This window comes from Aulonocara stuartgranti, assembly GCF_965226115.1.
Source record: "Aulonocara stuartgranti genome assembly, chromosome: 4".
NCBI lineage: Eukaryota > Metazoa > Chordata > Actinopteri > Cichliformes > Cichlidae > Aulonocara > Aulonocara stuartgranti.
Window position 1 is genome coordinate 37,075,638 of NC_138942.1, and position 21,459 is coordinate 37,097,096.

General features: G+C 43.1%; 1 protein-coding gene and 2 long non-coding RNA genes across 4 annotated transcripts; 1 reads left to right on the forward strand and 2 right to left on the reverse strand.

Moving 5' to 3' along the window:
- Positions 1 to 566: 566 nt before the first annotated feature.
- LOC309704990 (uncharacterized protein) lies at positions 567 to 10,839 on the reverse strand. 2 transcript variants are annotated; one of them, XM_082530580.1, is made up of 5 exons: positions 6,983 to 7,176; positions 5,872 to 5,940; positions 5,717 to 5,765; positions 4,637 to 4,729; positions 567 to 4,365 (listed from the first exon to the last, which is right to left on the reverse strand). In XM_082530580.1, exons 2-5 carry the CDS (start codon positions 5,892 to 5,894, stop codon positions 4,054 to 4,056), a joined length of 477 nt encoding a protein of 158 aa, XP_082386706.1. In that variant the 5' UTR covers positions 5,895 to 5,940; positions 6,983 to 7,176; the 3' UTR covers positions 567 to 4,053. The 2 variants fall into 2 exon arrangements, with proteins under 2 accessions (XP_082386706.1, XP_082386705.1); XM_082530579.1 differs by lacking the exon at positions 6,983 to 7,176 and adding an exon at positions 8,955 to 10,839 and having other exon boundaries at positions 568 to 4,365.
- A 2,077-nt stretch (positions 10,840 to 12,916) lies between these two features.
- LOC309705056 lies at positions 12,917 to 15,417 on the reverse strand. Its single transcript, XR_014276465.1, has 3 exons — positions 15,229 to 15,417; positions 13,078 to 13,264; positions 12,917 to 12,974 (listed from the first exon to the last, which is right to left on the reverse strand). It is a non-coding gene; the product is annotated as an uncharacterized lncRNA (long non-coding RNA).
- Positions 15,418 to 16,859: 1,442 nt separating this feature from the next.
- Positions 16,860 to 17,680, forward strand: LOC309705057. The gene is made up of 3 exons (XR_014276466.1): positions 16,860 to 17,107; positions 17,199 to 17,259; positions 17,370 to 17,680. It is a non-coding gene; the product is annotated as an uncharacterized lncRNA (long non-coding RNA).
- Positions 17,681 to 21,459: the final 3,779 nt, after the last annotated feature.

Consider the following 21,459-nt stretch of genomic DNA (forward strand, 5'->3'; position numbering starts at 1 on the left):
AGACCATGGAAGACCAACAGAGGGGCAGCCGCGCCACTGTTCCAGTAAGAGCTGAGGAGAGTCCCAGATGAGGGCTCGCCCAGCAGCCGCGGAGCAGAAGTCAGGGGGAGTTGCAGTGACGCGCCCGTGAGCTCTGCCGGCCCCCAGCTGTGCCTGAGTGACCGAGCCCCAGGCCGAGAGGCCGGGGGCACCCCACCTCCGAAGGGGCCCGAGCGAGCCCCAGGCCCCGACAAGCGGCCGCCAAGGAGTGAGCCGGTGTGTACCCGGACGCCCACCCCCAGATACAAAGAACCACCAACACACCGACACCTGAGGGAGTCCGCCACCGGCAGGGGAAGTGGTGGTGGGTGGAGATAGGCCTCCAAACCTTGGAGGGCCTGAGGTGTCCCCAGAGAGGTGGCGTCTGATACCCAACCTGACATATAGACACAGACATACAGGCACACACAGACACAAACATCCATTCCCACCCTCATGCTCTCATATGCACTCACTCCACACTCAACCAACGTGGAGACAGACATAAAGAGACGCTGTACACACGATCACACTCCCCAAGCGTACTCTACAAACCGGGTCTAGGTACCCTTGCCCCTGGAGGGGGGAACTGCACCCAGACCCAGGTGGTGTTACCCTTTTCCCTGCGGTGGGGAGAGGCAGACCACCCCGACTCCGCAGCAGCAGGGAGGCCCCACACCCCAGACCGCAGTCGGACGGCCAACTCCTCCTACTAGCCCTCCCGCTCCAGCAGGCCGCAGAGAATGGGGGTGGGAGAAGACTCCAAACCTCCCTCCACCCGCTCATTGTAGTGTTGATGCATGTGTGTTCTAAGGTGCAATTAAAACCCAGGAGGGCATGGAGCTACCTGCCAGAGAGCAGCAGGTAAGCGCATAGTCCCTCCTGCTAGCCCTCAATGTCTACGTGTATTTAAAATTGAGAGGTGGGCAACGACGTCAGGGGTGAGGTATACACCCTGATGGTACTTTGGACTCCGTGATTGTGCCCACCCCCAAGATCCTATATGTATGTGTAATGAGAGTGTGAATAATGTGAATGTCTAAGTTGTGGGATAAAATTGAGGCAGAGGCAGCCAGAAGGGGACAGGGGGGGGGTAGCCTCCTCTGCACCCTGGTGACATACCCCCACTCCAAGGTCCTGCATGTGTGAGTGGTTGTGGAGGAGCGGGAAGAGGGAGGCAGCTGGAGATGGGGAGGGAAGGAAGGGAGGGGCAGGTAACCCCTCCCTGGGGCCAGCTCCCCCGCTGACCCCAGTAGGCACTCCCACCCTTCGCGACCCGCCAGGGAAGGGGGGCCCAGGCCCATCAGACCGGGGCCCAGTGCAGTAGCGCCCTCCGGCTCCACAGAGCCCTGGACAGTCCACCCAACCCCACAACAGAGAAAACTGCACCCACCCCACCATCCACACATCTTCCAGACTACATAAGACGGTAAACGCCCAGGCTGAGATCTTCCTCCACCTCTCCTGTATCTCCCCCTCCTGCAGAGAGTTCCTGAAGAGAAGAAAGCTCCTGCAAGATGTGACCATCCCCCCCACCAGTTGAAGAGCCCCCCAGGCGGCTCGACGCACCGGCGGCACCCTGCTCCAGGGCCGGGCCCCCATGCACCCACCTGCCCACAACCCCGGCAACACACCAACCAGGACCCAAGCCCCCGAGGCCCGGCCCGGGCCCCAGCCCAGAGACGGAGCGCCCCCAGAACCTCACGCCCATCCCGGACCCACCCAGGGGCAGCCAGGTTGCCAGGTCAGTAACCCACGTCCGTCAGCACAGACCCTCCCCTAGCCCCGCTGCACGCAGCCGCGAGGAAACAGTCACCTGAGAGCCAACAGAGCCCCCAACCGGACGTGACCGCTACCCCGGGTTGAGCCCCCCAAGGAAGATGCCTCCGGGGAACCCCCCGACGCCCTAAGCCTGTCCCTACCCCCACACCAATCACAACAGTGAAGGCGGGACCAAACTATGACCCCCCACCCCCACTAGGTGATGGAGCTGATAAAAGGGGCCCAGAGCAATTGATCTGATGTGGTGGCAGAGGCTGTGTCAAGACTAATGTAATCTAATAGATAATTTCTATATTAGTTAGAATTAAGATTATTTTTATTTTTCCAGTTCATGAGGACTGTTTTCTTGGCTATGCATAGGGCAGTGAAGATCATATGGGCCATATTCTTTTCTGAAGTGACATTATCTAAGCTGCCCAACAAACACACTAAGGGGGAAGTTGGAATGTTACATTTCAGACACTTTGATAAGTCTTCACATATCTCGCGCCAAAACTTCTGAACTGGTGGACAGAACCACAGAGCGTGGATATAATTGTCTGGTGTATTGCCTTGACAGTGTGAGCAGTTGTTGGAAGATGTAAAGCCCATCTTGAACATCCGATGACCTGTATAGTGCACTCTATGAAGTATTTTGTATTGTATTAATTGCAGACTGGGATTTTTAATTAATTTAAAAGTTTTTAAGCAAATCTGAGACCAGAAGTTTTGGTCTAGGTTGACTGATAAATCTGCTTCCCACTTTGCAGTAGGAAGGGATATTGATTCATCTAATTTAGAAAGTGTTCTGTATATTTTAGATAATAATTTGGGGGATTTAAGAGTAAGAAAATGTGCCGCACTTGGTGGTGTTTGTAATTCAACTTGACTGAGGTTAAATTTCTTTTTTACTATGGATTTAATTTGTTGATATTCTAAAAACCTTGTCTTGTTGATCCCATATTGTGTAACTAGTCCGTCAAATGGAATAAATTCTGTTCCCTCTAATATATGTTCTAAGTATTTAATTCCTTTACAACTCCATTCTGGGAAATTAATCATATTATTGTTTTGTAATATGTCAGGGTTATTCCAGATAGGTGTACGTTTGCATGGGATTAATGAAGACTCCGTTATTTTTAGAAACTCCCACCATGCTGTTAGAGAAAAGCTGATGTTGATACTTTTAAAGCATTCATGTCTTTTGATGTTTGAGCTAATAAATGGTAGGTCTGAAATCTCTAGATCTAAATATGTTTGTAAGTGTAACATAATTTAAACATTAACATTCAGTTAATTTGATTTTTATTCAGTTAACATGTTTGTACCAAGTTAGTCTAATTAATTTAAATTCATGTTATATTGTTTAAACACTTTGGCACATCAAAAGTCAGTCTTGTTACATGAACTAGTAAAATATTTGTTTGTTACACCAATGTTAATCTTGTTGAATGAACAAATGTAATTTATGTCTGTAGTACTTACACCAATCATGTTTCAGTTAGTGTTTGTATTGCTTATGTAAACATTACTTTTAATTAAATTAATGAAACATACATAAATGATAACTTGCAAAACCATCTCTTTTATTTTGCTTGAACATTCTTAAAACAGTTGGCAGGATCCCAGTTCAGCCTAGCTTTCTCCCCTTTAACCATCTCATACTAAGACCACAGAACTTCCAGATCAAGACATGCTGACTGAAAGAAAAAATACAATAAAATAACCCTAATAATAAAAATGAAATAAGTCTGTTGAATAGTTTGCAGACAAAAAATATTATCCCCAAAGCAACTTTCGTAAAATGTAGTAAAATATGCATTGCAAACAACAATATGAATTTTAACACAATTTAAAGCTCAGACATAACATTCAACATTACTATAATATTACAACATTACTATGTTGCTTGCATACATTAGTCCTCCATTTAATCAGGCTGTATCCATTAATAGTGACTTTATGCTATTTAACGTGTGGAGAAAACATTCAATTTTGAGTATAACTGCTCCACTCAAACAATTTGTGAAAACCAGTGTGCATTTGCCTTTGTAACAATTGCCATCTGGCAAAAATCAGTGTTTACACTTAAACTGTATAAGACTTTAAGTTATGAACAAACAATCTTTGTATAATAGCCGCAGAGCAAACCACATAGTTTATATGAACATTTTATAACTTACAATTTTAAACTTTAAAACAGTAAACACATATTTGCATTGCAAAAACCTTGAAAAAAAATATCTGGCTTGCCTGAGTCTGTTTCAAGCTCATTCACCCCATTAGCTTGTTTTTTAGAAACTGTGCCTTGGATGACAACCTCTGTCCATCCAGCTTCATGATAATCTTTTGCAAGACTTCAAAAGTGCATTTGAGCTCCGGTGGGTAGCTTAGGTTCAGACAGTATATCAGTCCAAATAACAGAGCACAAGCAATTGCAATGCTCCTCAAACCAGTGAGAACCTCCACGCCTTCAATCAGGACATCGATGTTCTCTGGGTCATCTCCAGGCTCCGCACCCTCCTGATGTATGACATACACTCCCATCACAGTTTGTTCCATGGCTTCAGTGTTGGCCTCAGTGTTCTGTGACGTAAAATACAATAATACATTTGTTTGAGTCTAGATATGAAAAAAATAAAGGAATTGAGCAATCAGCGTGAATATGCTGATATATTTACTAAATTCTATGTCTCTGGTTTCACACCTCAGAAATTTGACATGAAACAAAACAAGGACCAATTGCAATATCTTTTATTCACACGTGGTGTCACATTTTACCATTTCATATATTGAAATTACCCATAACTCCTGGAGCAAATTACATAACACAGAACAACTTGTGAATGTAACTGACCGTATATTCCTTCACAAGTTTCTCATGGTCTTCATTCAGGTAGACACACAAGGACTTCAGGATGCATGCTCGTCTTGCATGTATTGTGTCATCCTAAGAAAAAAGGGAATCCATAATGACAATATTTAGCTTTTAGGCAGCAGTTTGAAAAAGGAATACTTAGTTTGGAAGAGTCCAAAAGGCCACATGGTAAATAGACTGGTTCTTATATAGCGTTTGTACTGAAATGACTTCCTTTGGTCTATCGATAAAAAATACTCAACAGGCTCTACAACCCTAAAATTTTGTATGTAGTATAGTTTTCTTTTATAAGGAGTGGCAAGAGGGCCACACTTTCCCAATATTTTAGCCACAGGGTTAGAAACACATACAGAATTTGCAAGCTCTTCAATAACAGCCTGACTAATATGGAGGTTAAGGCTCTTAAAAATTTCTCTAATTGTACGCTTTGTCAGAGGTACACTAGCTGAACTCAACAGAAAAACTAACTCCTCTAAGAACTCATCTAATCCTTTTGCTGGAACATGAAATATGTGTTCCAATTTCAACAATATTACTGCTAATTTCCGTTCAATTAGTTCGGGCTGATTTTCAACAGCACTATTATCACATTCTGTCACTGACTCACTTTCAAATTCACCATAGGATACATCTTCAGAACAGCTAGCCCTTACGTTATCAGAGGACTCTATCACTTGAACTGGGTCCACACGTGTAACTACCCTGTCTTTAAAATCTTTAAGTGTGTGTGGATGATGCTTCCTCTTGTGTGTATAAAATGTATTGTAAATATTTGTCTTGAAAGGGCAACCAAGAAACACACAACTAACTGTCTCGTTACTTCCAATATGGACAAAAACATCTCTCTCAGAGAAGACGTCACTGCAGTCACATAACTCACATTTAAAAGTTACTGAACTTGAAGCTGTCTGTGTAAACTGAGATGAATGAGCTTTATAGACATGAGTGTTCAGTCCACTCCAAGTCTTAAATGTGCACGGACAATTAACATATATGCACAGATAATGTTGACCTATTCCGTAATGATGATGTAGTTTATAATGTTGAAGTAATTTGTACCTGCTGCTCTCTCTGGTAACACAATGCTTGCACTGCCACATACACGTCACTGATAAAAAATGAAATATGCATTAGAAAACGTCAAGGAGATTAAACTTCTGCATCATCCAAAAAAAATAAATAACATAATAATAATAAGGCAAACATGAACTTACCATGTATTGTTGAGGAGGTGCATAAGAATCTCAGAGCATGGGAATGTGGCTTTATTTTGTGATGTATTTCTGGGGAGAGAAATTAATTAAAACAAAGTTATTACTCTGACAAATTTGTGTTAATATCTACATACTGTGAAATGTGAAGACTGTTACGGTGCGTACACACCGAACGCGATAGACGCGACCAGAGCTTCAGGTTTACATGTAAAGTCAATGGAGGAGCACGATGAAGCGCGACTGGGGGTCCAGCTAAACTTCGGAAGCAGAGTTGCATTGAGAAAACGCTTTTCTGCCTACTTCACACGACTGACGCCTTTGAAGCGCGAAGTAAAATACGCACTAAAGTTTGTGTGGTGCATTTTGTGCATTCGCGCTTATCACGTCTACCGCTCCAGCTGGTAAAATCTGCGGGACAGCAGCTTCTCAAACTCGGCAAGGGACAGAAGGTGGTACAGCTGAAAGCGGCCGTCATCCAGACGGAGCTTCTGGAGCAAGTGGTGAAACTCACCAAACTGCTCATGCTTGTGGAAGACCTGATGGACCCAGGTACGGTGAGGACGTCCTTTAGGCACTGCTCTGCTCTCCACAGCAAATAGAGAAGGTGGACTCTTTCTTCAAACGCTAGATTGACAGCTGCCATTTTAATAACATACCGTCTGGCACTACTTCCTCCCAGATCTCTTCTTCATACGCGTGAAAATTGCATATAAAGCTCGACCAGTTCATGCTGGACGCGCTTCGAGGTGCAAATGTGCACGCGATCAGCTAGGGGCGTCTATCGCGTTCGGTGTGAACGCACCGTTAGTCAGCCTAATGCAGAGCACCAGAGAAACTATAACCCGAACAATTATCCACCTAAATCATTCTGAATTCGAAAACTAAGTGAATATATTACAAAAAAAGAAAATGCACATGCAATTATTGTGACAGATTTTATCTTACTCCTTGTTATTAACTCCCCTAAACGCTGGTTTAGTTGAATTAAACCTTTCATCAATCCAGTTAATGCGGTTGCCCGCGACTAAACTCCACTGACAAAAACAGGAATTTTAGATAGAGCATCATAAAACACTCATAAAATCACCAAAACCATGTCGGTCAGTCTTACCACTACTACCAACAATCACCAACTCCGGTTAAGCAGAAAGTAACCTGTCATTCACGGAGCTATATGCGAAGACGTAACGGCTCTACGCGGCTTTCCCGCTCTTCAAAGTTAGCTAACTCCAGAGAAGAAAAACAGTCCTACCAACGCAGATAACCATGAAACACACCTCATTCAAAGTCGACAGAAACAAAAAAAAAAAACGAACTTACCAAAATAACCTCATCAGTGTTTGCTCTGTTGCAACAATTAGCGACTCCGGTTAAGTTTTTAAAAAAACATTAAATTCACCGACTTACATTTGAAAAATGCTTGGGTCTACAACCTCCCTGCTATATATAAAACTCCTCTAAATCTCCACACTACACAGGTAAAAATTTTTAACTACCGTATTTTCACGACCATAAGGCGCACTGTGCTAAAAGGCGCAGTCTCAGTTATGTGTGCCATTACTGTATTTAACACACACATAAGGCGCACTGGATCATAGGGCGCATACAAGTACCGTATGCGTATTTAAAAATAAAGCGGGAGCAAACCTGAGTTCGGTACCTTACTCACATTTCTATTACCGGTAATCGTCATCATCAACAACACACAAGCATACAAGTGTGCGTATTTAAAAATAAAGCAGGAGCAAAACAAAGTTTGGTACTCACACTTTTATCATCAATCAAACCCATGGAAGTCCTCATCCTCTGTGTCTGAATTGAACAGCTGCGCTAAATCTCCATCAAACATGCCAGGTTCACTTTCTTCACTGTCAGAGTCACTTTCCGTGCCGTGCGGCTCCTCGGAAACGATGCCGGCTTTTGCGAAAGCTCAAACAACAGTGCCAGCAGACATGTTAGCCCAAGCATCTACAATCCATTGGCAAATTGTGGCGTAACTCGCCCGGCGCTGCCTTCCACTCTTAGTGAAACTGCGTGGAAAAAACCACCTGGTCTCCTTACATACACCTCCCTCAGCCAGTCTTTCATCATTTCCTCATCCATCCAGCCCTTTTCATTTGCCTTAATGATGATTCCTGCTGGAAACTTCTCTTTAGGCAAAGTCTTTCGCTTAAAAATCACCATAGGCGGCAGTTTCTGTCCATTAGCATGGCAGCCAAGCACAACAGTGAAAGAAGACTTTTCATACCCCGTTGTGCGTATCGCTACCGTGCTGGTCCCCTTCTTCTCCACAGTGTGACTCACCGGGATGTCAAAAGTGAGCGGGACCTCGTCCATGTTAGTGATGTGGCTGGGCTGGATGTTTTTGTCGCCGATGTGTTTGCTGTAGTAGGAGCGGAAGATGGCCAGCTTTTCCTTATAATCCGCTGGAAGTTGCTGCGCTACCAAGACGGACCTCCTTGGAAATGTTCAATGTTCATCTCTTCAGCTAGTGAAACTGCTTTTAGCCGAATGGTGACCGTCGAAACGCTTCTCCAGCTCGTTCTTTGCTCGATGATCCACCGCTCGAGTCTTTCCTCCAACTCGGGCCACCTCGCCTTATTTCCGCGGAAACTCAGCTGCGTTTTCTTGACCTGCCGGAGCTTGTTTTCTAGCTTCCTCCATTTGCGAACCATCGATTCGTTAATCTTAAATTCTCTCGCCGCTGCTCGATTTCCATGTTCCTCCGCGTAGCTGATGGCCTTCAGTTTAAACTGTGCTTCATAAGCGTGTCTCTTTGCCATTTTCAGGGTTGTTAAAACAACGATGTCTTGCATAATGCACATACCTGTTCTTTTATACAGGTATGTGCGATTGTCCTGGTATATACGATCAACGCCCACACTTCACCCTTTAACGTTCTCATGGTGTTCTCTACTACGTCCTCCTTACAACACACAGGGCGCACCGCGCTATAGGGCGCGCCGCACTATTTGAAGAAAATCTAAGACTTTTAAGTGCGCCTTATGGTCGTGAAAATACGGTAATAGTATTTATCTCTCACTCCACTAACCTAAATAAATATATCAAGAAATATTACTTACCTCACTATCAGGTATGCCAAAGAAGTAACTCCACGTGCGCTCGTTAACTTCTCAACGGACCTTTCCGCATCCGGTGGGCGTGGAGCATGCGCAATACATGACGCTATCAGAGCCGTTGGTTTGATGGACCTCATTCTCATTGGATTGCCATGAACGAATTTAACTCATCAAAGTTTTCTTTGATTTATATTCAACAAAAAAGAATGAATCATTTAATGAGCATAAAAATGATTTCTTCATGTGATGTAAACATATTACTACTTTGTTAATCAAACACATGCCCTAGTTGATTTTTTTGAGTGTGAGGAAGTCAGAGAATATCACTGAGGTGTGGATCAGGTCTGAGTGAGCTGTGGAGGGACAGCTTTAAACAGTCCACAGGTCTCACGTCCTGCTCAGTCTGGTAGCAGATACCTCGTATTGTTCCAGATGTGCTGACATCAGCAGCAGCACAGCTGTGTGATACCATGAATCTCAGTTATTGATCCAACACACAGTAAATACAAAGATCAGGATTTCTGAGAGTAATCATTATGAGTCTGAACACATGATCACTGAATGTTAGTCTCCACAATAATAAGCTAACACAAGCAAACACAGCTTTCAGCTCTTATTTTGAAACTGGCTTATTTAGAGAGCTGTGATGTGAGCGTGCCTGGCTCTGAGGCACTTGGGTCAGCCTCTGTTGTTTAGAAGTGTTACAGACTGTGAATGACACAGACCTGTCAGTTTCCATGTTTGTCTGTAACACAGCTCAGGGCTCCATGCTGAACGCATCCATCCAGTGTTATTGATCCAGGACTGATACCAGCATTGGGATCAATACTACAACACACAATCACATGTGTCCACGTGATGTGTTTGACCAGCTTTATTCATTAATGATCAATCAGCTTATTTACTGCATCTGAGTCCAGCTTCATTTAAATGATCCAACCATGAAAATGACATCAGTCCTACAGAAGCACTTCATGCTAACAGGAAGTCATTGATTAAGGTGGAATAACACAGAGACACAACCACTCACAGCTAACCTGACCCCACTAACTGCATGTGTTTGGACTGTGGGAGGAAGCCGGAGTACCGGAGAGGACGCACACAAACACGGGAGAACATGAAGCACTGAAACAAAGATGGTGGATTTGACCTCAGGACCAGGCGGGGTTACGGGGGTCATGACCCCCCAATAATAGATCCAGCTACACTGAAACTGTCAATTTCATTTACTTTTCCTGTTTTAAAGCTATCAGGCTGCTTTGTGGCTCACTCAATACTAAACTAAGATACTTTCAGTGTGAATCATTTGCAGGAACACAGGCAGGATTTAAAGTGCAGAACTTTACAGTCTCTGTCTCAAAGTTGGTCTGAACATGCTAACAGCTCTTTGTTTTTTTCAGTTTTCACTGGTTTGATGTAATGAAAGAAATTTTAAAGAAGCAGACGATTGTTGTTATTTTAGTTCTATAGTTTCATAAATCGTGGTGTGGATCTAAGTCAACATTCAGAATAAATAAGATAATACAGCACTTTGATGGTTGCCTTTGTATTTTCCCAGCAGTGCTCAGGTTGGTTCTCAGCTACATTTACATACAGATGTTAATGTGTTCAGCAGCTGGACTCATCTGAGGAAGGAACATTGGAAAGGTGCTCAGTGCACAACTGCATCACTAATTTTATGTAAGACCCTGTGTTTTATTGTATTTATATATTTGTAACATTTGACTCAAACACTTTTGGGAAGGATGAAAATGTTTTCAGGAGGAAGTTTTTCCTTCTGTCCGACTGCAGTACACACAACACTGCGTCTCCCTCCCTTATCACAGTTCCTCAGGCTGGTGATGAGCGCCCCCTGGTGTCAGTGTTGATGACGTCATGCACAGTGAAACATAAACAGTGTCTGTTAATAAAAAATCATGTGTCCATTCTCATGTTTGCATCATGTTTCTGTAAAATCATCAGCTGTTTCTGAACCTTCTTCATTGTTTGACTCATTCCAACAGCTGTGAGCTGTGATGGAGTCAGAGCAGCTTCATCACTGATGTTCAGGTGAAGCTGAACTTAATAAACTGTAGAAATGATCAGGATTCAGGCTGGATGTGTAAAACACTTCTGTGTGAGGTCGCAGTGCTTCATATGTGTGTGTGGGCTGAAGCACACACGTGTGAGTCCTCAGAGGTTTCACACACATCACTGCACACACTTATAATCCTAGTTTAAGCTTGTGGATCATATCGGACACATCAGCAGCTCTTTGGAGACAAAGATTTGAGATTTAAGATGAGTCATAGTCTTTCTATCCATGGTAGCTTCCACTGCTGAGGCTCGGGAAACATGAAGAGGATAATTAAGAGCAAGCATCAGCTCTGTCTCATCTAACTACACAGTATTATGATCATGCACTTATGTCTCAAACTAAGACACAATGAGACAAAATGAGTTCTGTGAGTCTTTAGATTATCAGTAATTCTGGTGACAGTTTGACGCTCAGTGGAGCCATTTTTGGTTTGTGATGAGTGTTTTGTGAGCTTCTGTTTTGTGAATCGCTCTTTGTAATTTAGAAGATGGTGCAGAAATGTGCGCGCCCTTATCTGAGAGGACACGGAGAGAGTGTCGCAGACTCGAGGTGAGGAGATAAACCTCGGAGCTGGACGGCCTGCACGTTACCCATGTGCATCTTTTCAGTGACATCAAGTGAACCCATAATAAGCATTTCTATGTCTTAGACATCATGTCCATTTCTAATGAGAGATTATTTTTAAATGAGGGAAACCTGGTCTAACAACACGCTTCCAACAGAGCTAAAGGTTCACCACAGTGAGACGGTGGGACTCTGATAAGAACTGAAACACTGTGTATGAACAGCTGAGACAAAACTATATATAAACACTCATTTATTCCAGTTTAGTTTACAATGATTTCAAAGTAATGTGGAACGATTCATGTTCGTGAGCTGTTACAAACACAACTATTGATTTGTCTATATATGGTCGGACTACAAGGCTCGTGTTGAGGCTCTTGGAATAATGTGTGAATTACAGCAAGAAATGATGGTTTCCCATTTTACCAAAGTGGAATAAAATCACCACAGCAAAGAAATCATGTTATTGTCTGCAGCTAAAATATATGGTGAACATGGTTTTATAATAATGTGCAAACACAACCTCACTCTGCTCTATACGAGGAGCCAACCACAGCTGTCCGGGTCTTCATCCACCACCTCCACCATCTTTGCTCATCATCATTCACTTAATTGCTGATTGGTTTAAATCAAACTCCATTACAGGTTCAACTCCATCATATAACAGCATGTTGACTTTGGATCTGGTGTGCAGTGCCACCTTAAAAGATGAGGAAACTAAGAGATTACAAAAAAAGAAGTGGAGGAGTTAAAGAGCTGCAGCAGATTAACAGTTTCTGACAGTCATGTGTTAGAAATAGGACGATTAGATGAGCTGAGGGATCCATCTACTGCTCAGTGAAGCCTCATCAGAAACAGTCTCAGTGGAAGGATGGCTCTATTGTTAAGGAAGGACACAGGCAGAAAGACTGGCGTCTGTCACACAGGAACTGGACTGAAAATCAGCTGCACATATTCATCAGTACATGCAAACATATTATAGGTGTGGAATTCAGGACAGTACCATCAGAAGTTGATCCACTGTGCAAATGTCTGATTGGCAGTGGCTTCATTTTTCACTATGAACAAACTGCTAATGCAGCATCACAGGACGTCAGCCATGGATTGGCCTCCCCAGACCTCAACATTACTGAAACATCTTAACAGAGGATGGAAACAAAGGGAACCAACATCCAAGAAAAGACCAAGACTCCAGGCTGTGCTGAATTATAAAGGTGGACTGACCTCCAGGGTCCTTAGTATCATATAAGCTCAGTTTGTGTCTTATATACTTTCCATTTATATAACAAAATATATAGAAAGGAGGGTGGTTTAAGATGTCTGTAGAGTTTTATTCATTATCTTTAGACAAACAAAGAAAGCACCATCCATTCGTCTCCAGTCTGTATGAAAAACAGGGGAAAGGTCAAATTAAAACTTTGAAATTCCTTTCACAATAAATCCATAAATAAACAAAATAAAACATAGAAAAGTGTTTAAACCCACTTTTCCATAAAGCTGTCAATAGGAAATGTTCCAGTAAACATGTCTGTGTTTCTGCTGTTTTCCTTTCATGCGTCCACAGCTGACAGGTAACCCTATTGGAGTCGCCATAGTGACGGGTGGCGTCTCAGCTTCAGCGTGTTGATGGGCACAGCCATGGTTACCACAGCTGGAGTTGGTGTACGGCGAGCTGTGAGAGGACAGAGATGGAGAACGCACATTTAACTCTTTAACAGGAGATACGTTACGACTAACAGACGACTGCTGTCTACATGATGTCTTTGCAGCCCTTATGCTACATGTTACACAACTTTTCTTCATGCCAACAAGACTGAGGTGCCACATAGTCGACACATACAGCTGATTATGATGCATGTTTTACTATTGCTATGTTCACATCATCTGCTTGGCTTTATTACTGAAAGCCTGGAGATCCTCTGACGTGTGCATGGCTGATGTGAAGTATGATTAGTCCTACATGACATCAACAGCAGAGGCAATGAAAGCTTTGTTGTTAACAGGTTGTAGGTAAAGTCAAATGTCTACTTCTACACTTGTGTTGGGTAAAGTTCTTCTCACTGCAGCAGATTTATATCTGTGCTTTCACAGGGCGTGATGTGGAGCTCAGCGCTGAGGTGCAGGTCTCCTTGGAGACAGCATCCTGGCTGAAATATTATCATGCTTCCAAAACATTTCAGCTTTTATTTTGAAAGAAACAAGACTTGAAAACGAGTCCCCTTCTTCCTCTTTGTCTTTGTTCTTCAGAGGAATGTCACCTGGACAAACTCAGGGCTGTTCTAGAGCCTTTCTTATTATTTGACTCCATAGAAATAAAACTGAATGGAATCAAACAAAAACTCCCAAACAGCTAAAACACTTTGCTTTATTCTCTTTTTTAACAAATACGTTGAAGTCCATCCATAACAACACAGCTGAGATCTCCTTTGTAATCAAGTGTTTACATCCTTTGTACAGATCTGCATACAAAACAATCATTTACGTCCCACAGAAGTCTAGTTACACGTAACTCTACAAGAACTGGTGAATGACAGAAACATGAGACACATGATCACAGGTGATAACAAAAAGAGAAAGAATTCATGTGTTAGTGATGTTTTTCAGCCCTGATGGCTCATGTTGGAGAAACAAGCTGAGGTACGTGGAAAGTTCACACACACAAGTGGGCGTGAGCGCACACACAGAGAGAAACACAACTGAAGCATCTGTTTGCTGTTTCTGCTTTCATCATCTCTGCTGCTGTGTCAGGCTGGGGTCTCTCAGTGACGTGGTTGAGGTGAAGTATGACGAGTATCCCTGATTCAGTCCATCGAGACAAAGGGCAAAGAAAGCTGTTGTTAACAAACTCTATGGTGATGTGGCATTTAGCTCTGACTCTACGCTCTGCTGAATCCTTTGAACCTGCTGATCAGTAAAGCTCTACGTGCTGCAGCAGATTGAGCTCATCTGTGTTCACAGGTGTGGACCTCAGCGCTGAGGTGCAGGAGACTTTCATTCAGTTCTCCCTGCAAACAGCATCCAGCCTGGAAATACTGTCATCTTTCCCACAAACGGTGCTCTTATCTCAGAGAAGAAGTCTGATGTAAATAACTGCAATCAACAGTGATGTTCTGCACAGATCACTTTTCCATTTTGCTCTCTAGATGAGTCCCAGCTGCCTGACCTTGTGTCCAGGTGATCGTCTCACTGAGGAGCTTTTGTTCTGAAAATCTCACGTCCATCACCTGTTTCCTTTTTACTATCTCTGCTCTTTCTTTATTCACAATGCTCATAATATCACACAATTATATTCATCACCTGCATGTTTTTATCCAGCTGCTGTTAGAACCAAACAAATAAAAAGGATGAAAAGCCTGAAATCCTTTGATTTATTACATTTGAAACAAATATGAGAGCATCCCTAACAGCACAGCTGAGACCTTTGTTTTAATCAAGCCTTTGTATCGACACACTTGTAAAGATTCATATACAAAACATAATAGAATAAATCAATATAAAATACACATAATCACAAAAATGCAGCCATGTTGTGAGTTTGCATCTAAAACATGCATGTTTCCCTTTGTACAGGCAGATTTACAGCAGACAAAGCAACACGCTGATCGACTTTGACCGCTGCAAAAACAAAATACCCACCAAGTCTGAAGTCGATCAGAGGAACTGTTGACAGACTGACAGACAAACAGATGCTTGATTCATTAGTGCGATTAAATGTTCTTCTTTAGCAGCATCACTTCATGTGTTTGTGTTCCAGGAATAAAGGTCTGTTTAAACTGGACGTCTCCTCAGCATCACTCGTGCTGTCGTGGTTTCAAAGCTGTGCAGAAAGAATCTGAGGGATGATACAGAGGTGACCAAAGTTACAAACATCCAGCTGTGCTGCAAATGTTTGCAGAGCTCCAAACTCTTTGGCTTTCTGCAGAGCAAGTATGGAAGAAGCACCTGAGCTAACTTCAGTTTAGACGATATGAGGAAAAATGCTGCTTCCCAAAGTTTCCTACAAGTATCCAGTTTATATTTAGAGAAGCGAAGGCTCTTTATCCTGACAACTACTCCCTGGTGGATCCCTGTCCTGTGACAGCAGCAAAGACTGTGTATCAGTATCATCAAAGCCACTTCAATAACCAGTGTTTAAAGCTCTCTAGCAGATGGACTTCAGTGGCAGCAGCCTCTGTCTGCTGTGTACAGAAGGTTCTCTGATGAAGCACACAGCAGATGCTGCACTACAACAGCAGCAGCAGCTCAGCTTCAGTTTGCTTCGACGCCCTTTTTGACCTGTGAAACAGCAGAAAATGAAACATTTCAACACCCGTTTGTTAGCGTGAGCTATTCTGCTGTTTTTCATCATTTCACAGGTGAAATAAAATCACATTTACTTCCTGTAGGAGTGATCGTGTCCAGCCTGACTGAGACCATGTGCTCCATCCTGCACAGGTAATAAACCTCTGACATGAAGGGCTGTCAAGTAGTTTTAGACAAATGGGGGTAAAAGAGACGTTAAAAGCTTAAAGAGAAACTACATTTTCTAAGAACTGTCTGACGTTCACCTCTCACACAGTGGATACGATTCTGCCGCTGCAGGAATAATCTTTGTGCTTATGAAACTGTCCATGTGTTTGCAGAAAATGTCACATGTTCAAAGCCATCCCAGCACCTGGGGTTTGTATAAGTGCAGCTGCTGGTGGGGAGATAGTCTCACTCTTCTATATAAAGAGTCAGCAGGCAGCAGATCTTCATCTGTGATCTCCTCCATCATCACGTCTTCACTCTTCAGCAGCTATGGCTTCACTTCGTGCCCTTCTGGGAGTGGTGCTGTGCTCCTCATGGTTTCTGCTTCTGCCTCAGGCCGACTTTGATTTACAGAGTCATCCATAATATTTTTTATTTTTTATTTTACTGCCCATCTATTTTCATACAAATGTCTCCGTCTTATGGAAAAGGGGTGGAGCTTATCCAACGAGGACAGGCAGGGCCCCCCCAGACAGTTTAGCAGTCTATACAGGAGGCTGACCTTTGCAACATGTACTTCTATAATGACTTCACCATTTAGGTTATTTGGTTATGTTTCACCCTGGATTTTGTGAGATAATATTTATTTTGTCCACTGATTTAAAAACAACAAACTATATGAATATAAAACAGAGTGAACAACAAAACATCAGCTTTGGAAACTTTGATGTAAAATTCTGCAGTTGTTTTCTCAGATATAGCATAAATCAAACTAACATACATCAGTGTGTTATTAATGTGCACACACACACACACACACACACACACACACACACACACACACACACACACACACACACACACACACACGTGTTACAATAAACAGCTCTTATGCTTCTGTATGATTCTCAGTGCTTTCCATTTGCGTGTCCACAGGTTGCTGTAAGTGGTGCTTGACTGCAGTTTGCTCTCATTTCAAGTGGTTTGCTGTCACAAAGCCAACAGGAAGTCCGGCCATGGTTGAGCCAACTGAAGATGGGTTGAAGGTGGCGTCCTCGTTTCCTCTGTGAGCGCGAGAGGACAGACAAAGCAAACACCGTTTGGACAGCATTAAAATATTTACACTGATGATTAATGTTGTGTCTTTGCACCTGTAGCGATACATGTTGGAAAATGGAGACTTTAGCCACCAAGACTGACGTGCCTGGAAACTTCCCTGTGAGTACGCCCACAAAGACAGGAAACAGTTTAGCCACCGCGGTTAATCCTCCATCATCATCATCCAGTATTTTCCACATCTTTTCTTCTGCTGTTTCCCTTGTTGTCAGTCACGGGGTTTGTGACTGAAATGCGTGTGGTCGACGGGAAGCCTGACGAGTACGGCCTGAATCATTCCATCAACACCGGACGGAGTGAAACCTTTGTTGAAAACAGATTATATGGTAACGTTGCATTTAGCTTCAGTAAACTGTGAAGTTACAGCAGCAGATTTACATCACGTGGCTTCACAGGAAGTAGTCTGGACCTCAGCGCTGAGGTTCAAGCAGCTCTGCTTGCAGACGGCATCCTTCCTGAAAATGTTCTTCATCTTCCTCAAACCAGAACTTTTACATTGGTGCTGAAGTTCTATATAAAAACAGCCTGAAATACAAAGTGATGTTGTGCACTGATTACCTCACACTTTCCATGTTTCCTTCTACAGAGGAGTGTCCGCCTGAGTGTTTTGTCTGATCTGTTGTTGATCGTCTCATTGACACTGCATGCAGATCTGACACCAGGGCTGGACTGGGACAAAAAATGGTCCCGGGCATTTTGACTGGAGACGGCCCCCCAGGTATTAAAGGAAAAACCATGAAGCCTTTGAATGAAAACAAACGCTGTTGTCACAGTGATGGACGCTGTCTTGTTGGTATACATGCATCAGTCTAATAAACTTAAACCTGCACCATCCTCCCTGTCCTGCTATTCTAAACAGGAAGTAGACTGTTGGTCGAGTTAACCTCCTGAACATCTACAACACACGGTGGAAACCTGACATTAAGACAGAGACTAGAGGTGAGACATGATCATTGCTGATTACTGATGACAGATTTAGATATGTTTTCATAAACCTTTCATTTGCCACATCAATAAACAGCACGGCAGGGCAAAATATGTTTTCTAACATGGCAACCTTTAAAAAGTGAAAGGAGACAGAAAGACAGCTGAGAAAGAATCAAACGGACTTTTTGATGCATTTTACACACAGCACTGGTGCAGAATCTAGAAAATGTGGGAAACACTGGCATCATATGCAGTACTTACTTCTGAAGAAATTATGATGGGACCCTAAAAAATGACTATGTACAATAATGGATTTCTATACATTTTACATCAGATGAAAACGTTTGTTGTAAGATTCAGATAATTATTTATTAAAAGTGAGACATTTTAAATGAGAATAAGAAAGAAAAGTATTTCTTTGTGCCCCCCTCTCCCTGTTAATGCCCTACCTGCCCCCCTGGCAACACTTTGCTAGACCCGCCCCTGCACAGTTACCAGCTGTCAGCTACACAAAAAGGATCCTGGTGTTATTTGTCTCTCAGAAACAGTTCATAACTTCAACTCATTTTGGTTTTGTCATGTTTTGTTCTTTACATTGTCTTTCTTCTATATAATTGTTAAACATTTAATAAATATGTCTACAAAAAGATTTTAAAAATCAGACATTTCACACAGACACCCAAATGATTTCTGACTGATGAAGGGGGCTGAAGGTGCCCTGCTCTTGCCCAGCTTCTGCTGCTCTCTCCCTGCTCACTGTCAGCAGCTGGCAGCCTCGGTCCTGCCTGAGACTCTTCATCTATCAGTGCCAAAGAATATGGGAAATAGCAACGCACAACATGCACATTACAAAACAAGCACATGAATCAGCATTACATTCATTAGTGAAGTGCTGACGTTCGTTCCTAAACTTTGGGCCTTAATTAACATCACTGTGAACTAATGTTTGCTTTGCTTCTTAACCAGTGAAGCAGCGAGGGGCTTTCTGAGGTTCCTGCTCGTAAATGCCCAAAATGAGTCGAGTATTTCTCTGCAACTACAAACTCTGTTTTCATCAGAGGTGTAAATATTACAGCACTGTGTCAGAGTCACTGAGGCTGGAACACAGAAAAAGGAAGTAGATGTATTTATTTTTAGGCTTTATTGCCTGGAACCACTTTAAAAATACGCTTTGGGTCACAATTAACTGCAGAAAACCAGGAATCCACATATGAACATTATCTGTGCAGAGATTTATGCTTCTGAAGGTAAACAGTGAAAACTTGCAGCACTAAATGCACAGATAGCCAGGCGTTTCACATTTTGGGACCATCTGCCAGTTTTCATTTCTTAGGTATTGAAGAGCAGAAATGATTGAATTTTATTTACATGCTTAAAAATGTTTGCTTTTGAATATTATTTGAAGAATTACCCACACACTCAGGCACTGTGGGCCTGTTTCCCTTTGCACAACCGAGTGTTGGAAACGGGCCTTTTCTCTTTAAACTCTGAGGGGCTGTAACTTTGGCTTCTATTGGCAGATTTGCATGATTGACCCTCTTTTTAAAATAGTTTTAGCCAAGAGAATCAAGCTAACATCACTGTTTTTACGTCAGCTCACGTCACACGAGCTGTTTCAAGAAAAGTCCTCCTGTCACACAGCAATGCCTACATCAATCACACCACTCTGCTTAAATAATAATAATAATGTTTAGTGAAGCAGGTGAAGCAAAGGGCTGCTTTTAATAGGCTGGGAGACCCAGGTGTGCTGCTTTAGCTGCTGAGCCTCTCATGCTAGCCTCCATCTATAAGCTGGGATCACAGGAGCACTGCAGTCCTGACTAGATCAAGGATTGTTATTCATGCAGGTGACAAAAGTTTACATTCACAGAGTCATAGGATTGAGCCTGGTTTGAAAAGCAGCTGTTTAATGCAGCTGCTTAGAGTTCACACACAGTAGAAGAATCAGACTTGAGTCACATTTCAAACACTGGAAAAATACTCAGCAAGTAACAATGAAAACAGCACAGACTCAGTATATCCTGTTCAGTCCTGTGTTTGATATGAATGTGCTGTTCAGAGAGGATCTCGTGTCCTCTTTTACAAAGCCTTTGTTTCATGATGTTTGTGTATAAATGAATGTAGGTGTGTTTCTAAGTGTGAAGGAGCCCTGGGAGAAAAGACTGAAGCTTGTGCCAAAGAACAAACAGGAAAGAAAGATCAGCATTAATGAAGACGAGCACAGAAGGAGCCCAAGCACGTGTTGCTTTTTCAGATTTCTCTAAAAGTGTGTGTTCATTTGTTCCATCCTTCACAACAAACAACAGCTGACAGACACACATGCACTCTGTGTCACTTCACAGGGGCTGATGAAAGTGGACACAGTAAAGGGAGAGCTGGACCTGCTCTACACATCCTGCACTCTGTTAACAGACTTTATTCTGCAGCATCAACAGATAAAAATATATGAAGATATAGAAACGTTTAACATTGTGACTGTTCACATTAGTGAAGCTGTTACTTTGCTGCCAGGTGGGAAAAGAAGCCTAAAGCTGAGTCTGATTAAACATCTGCTGCACCAGAGAGTTTCATGGCCCTGCTTTATCCTGTGCTTGCTGACCACCTCGTCCTGAAACCTCTTCATCATCCTCACAGTCGTGTGAAGAAAGAGGGAAGCAGGTGGAAACCATCTGTGCTGCTGTGTTCACTTGTGTGTGTGCGTCTATGGTCATATCTAATGTGTACCTACAGACAAACACAAACACAAACACCTGGCATTGCACAAGAGTCTCTATGGAGCAACCTGCAGATGTCAGAGATGTGATTAGAGGGTAAAGTGGACTAGTGAGAGCATCTATGTTGTTGTTGTCTGCTGGGGGACAGCATCAGCTCCAGAGATGCATCAGGATCAGCAAACTAATCTGCAAGGCTGCAAGTGTCACTGAAGGAGTTTGAGTCAGTGAGGGACTCAAACTCACACAGCTGCTCAAGAAGGCTCAGCAGCTGCTGTATTTCCTGAGGAGGCTGAGGAAATTTGGTATGTTGGCCAAGATCCTCAGCAGGTTCTACAGCTGCACTGTGGAGAGCAGCCTGACAGCTGCATCACTGCATGGTACGGCAGCACTACTGCAAACCGCAAACGCCTGCAGAGAGTGATAACAACTGTGGGAAGATCATCAGGACCCCGCTGCCCTCTCTGCAGAGCAGCTACCATCACAGAGTCCAGAGGAGAGACACACCTCTGCCCTCGAGACGAAGGTTCAGAAGTGTGAAATGTAGAACATCCAGACTCAACAACTCCATCTTCCCCACTGCTATCAGACTCCTGAACAGCTGACCGACCTCAAACTGCAGTTTGCACATCAGGTCACTTTGCACACTAAGTTCATTTTGCAC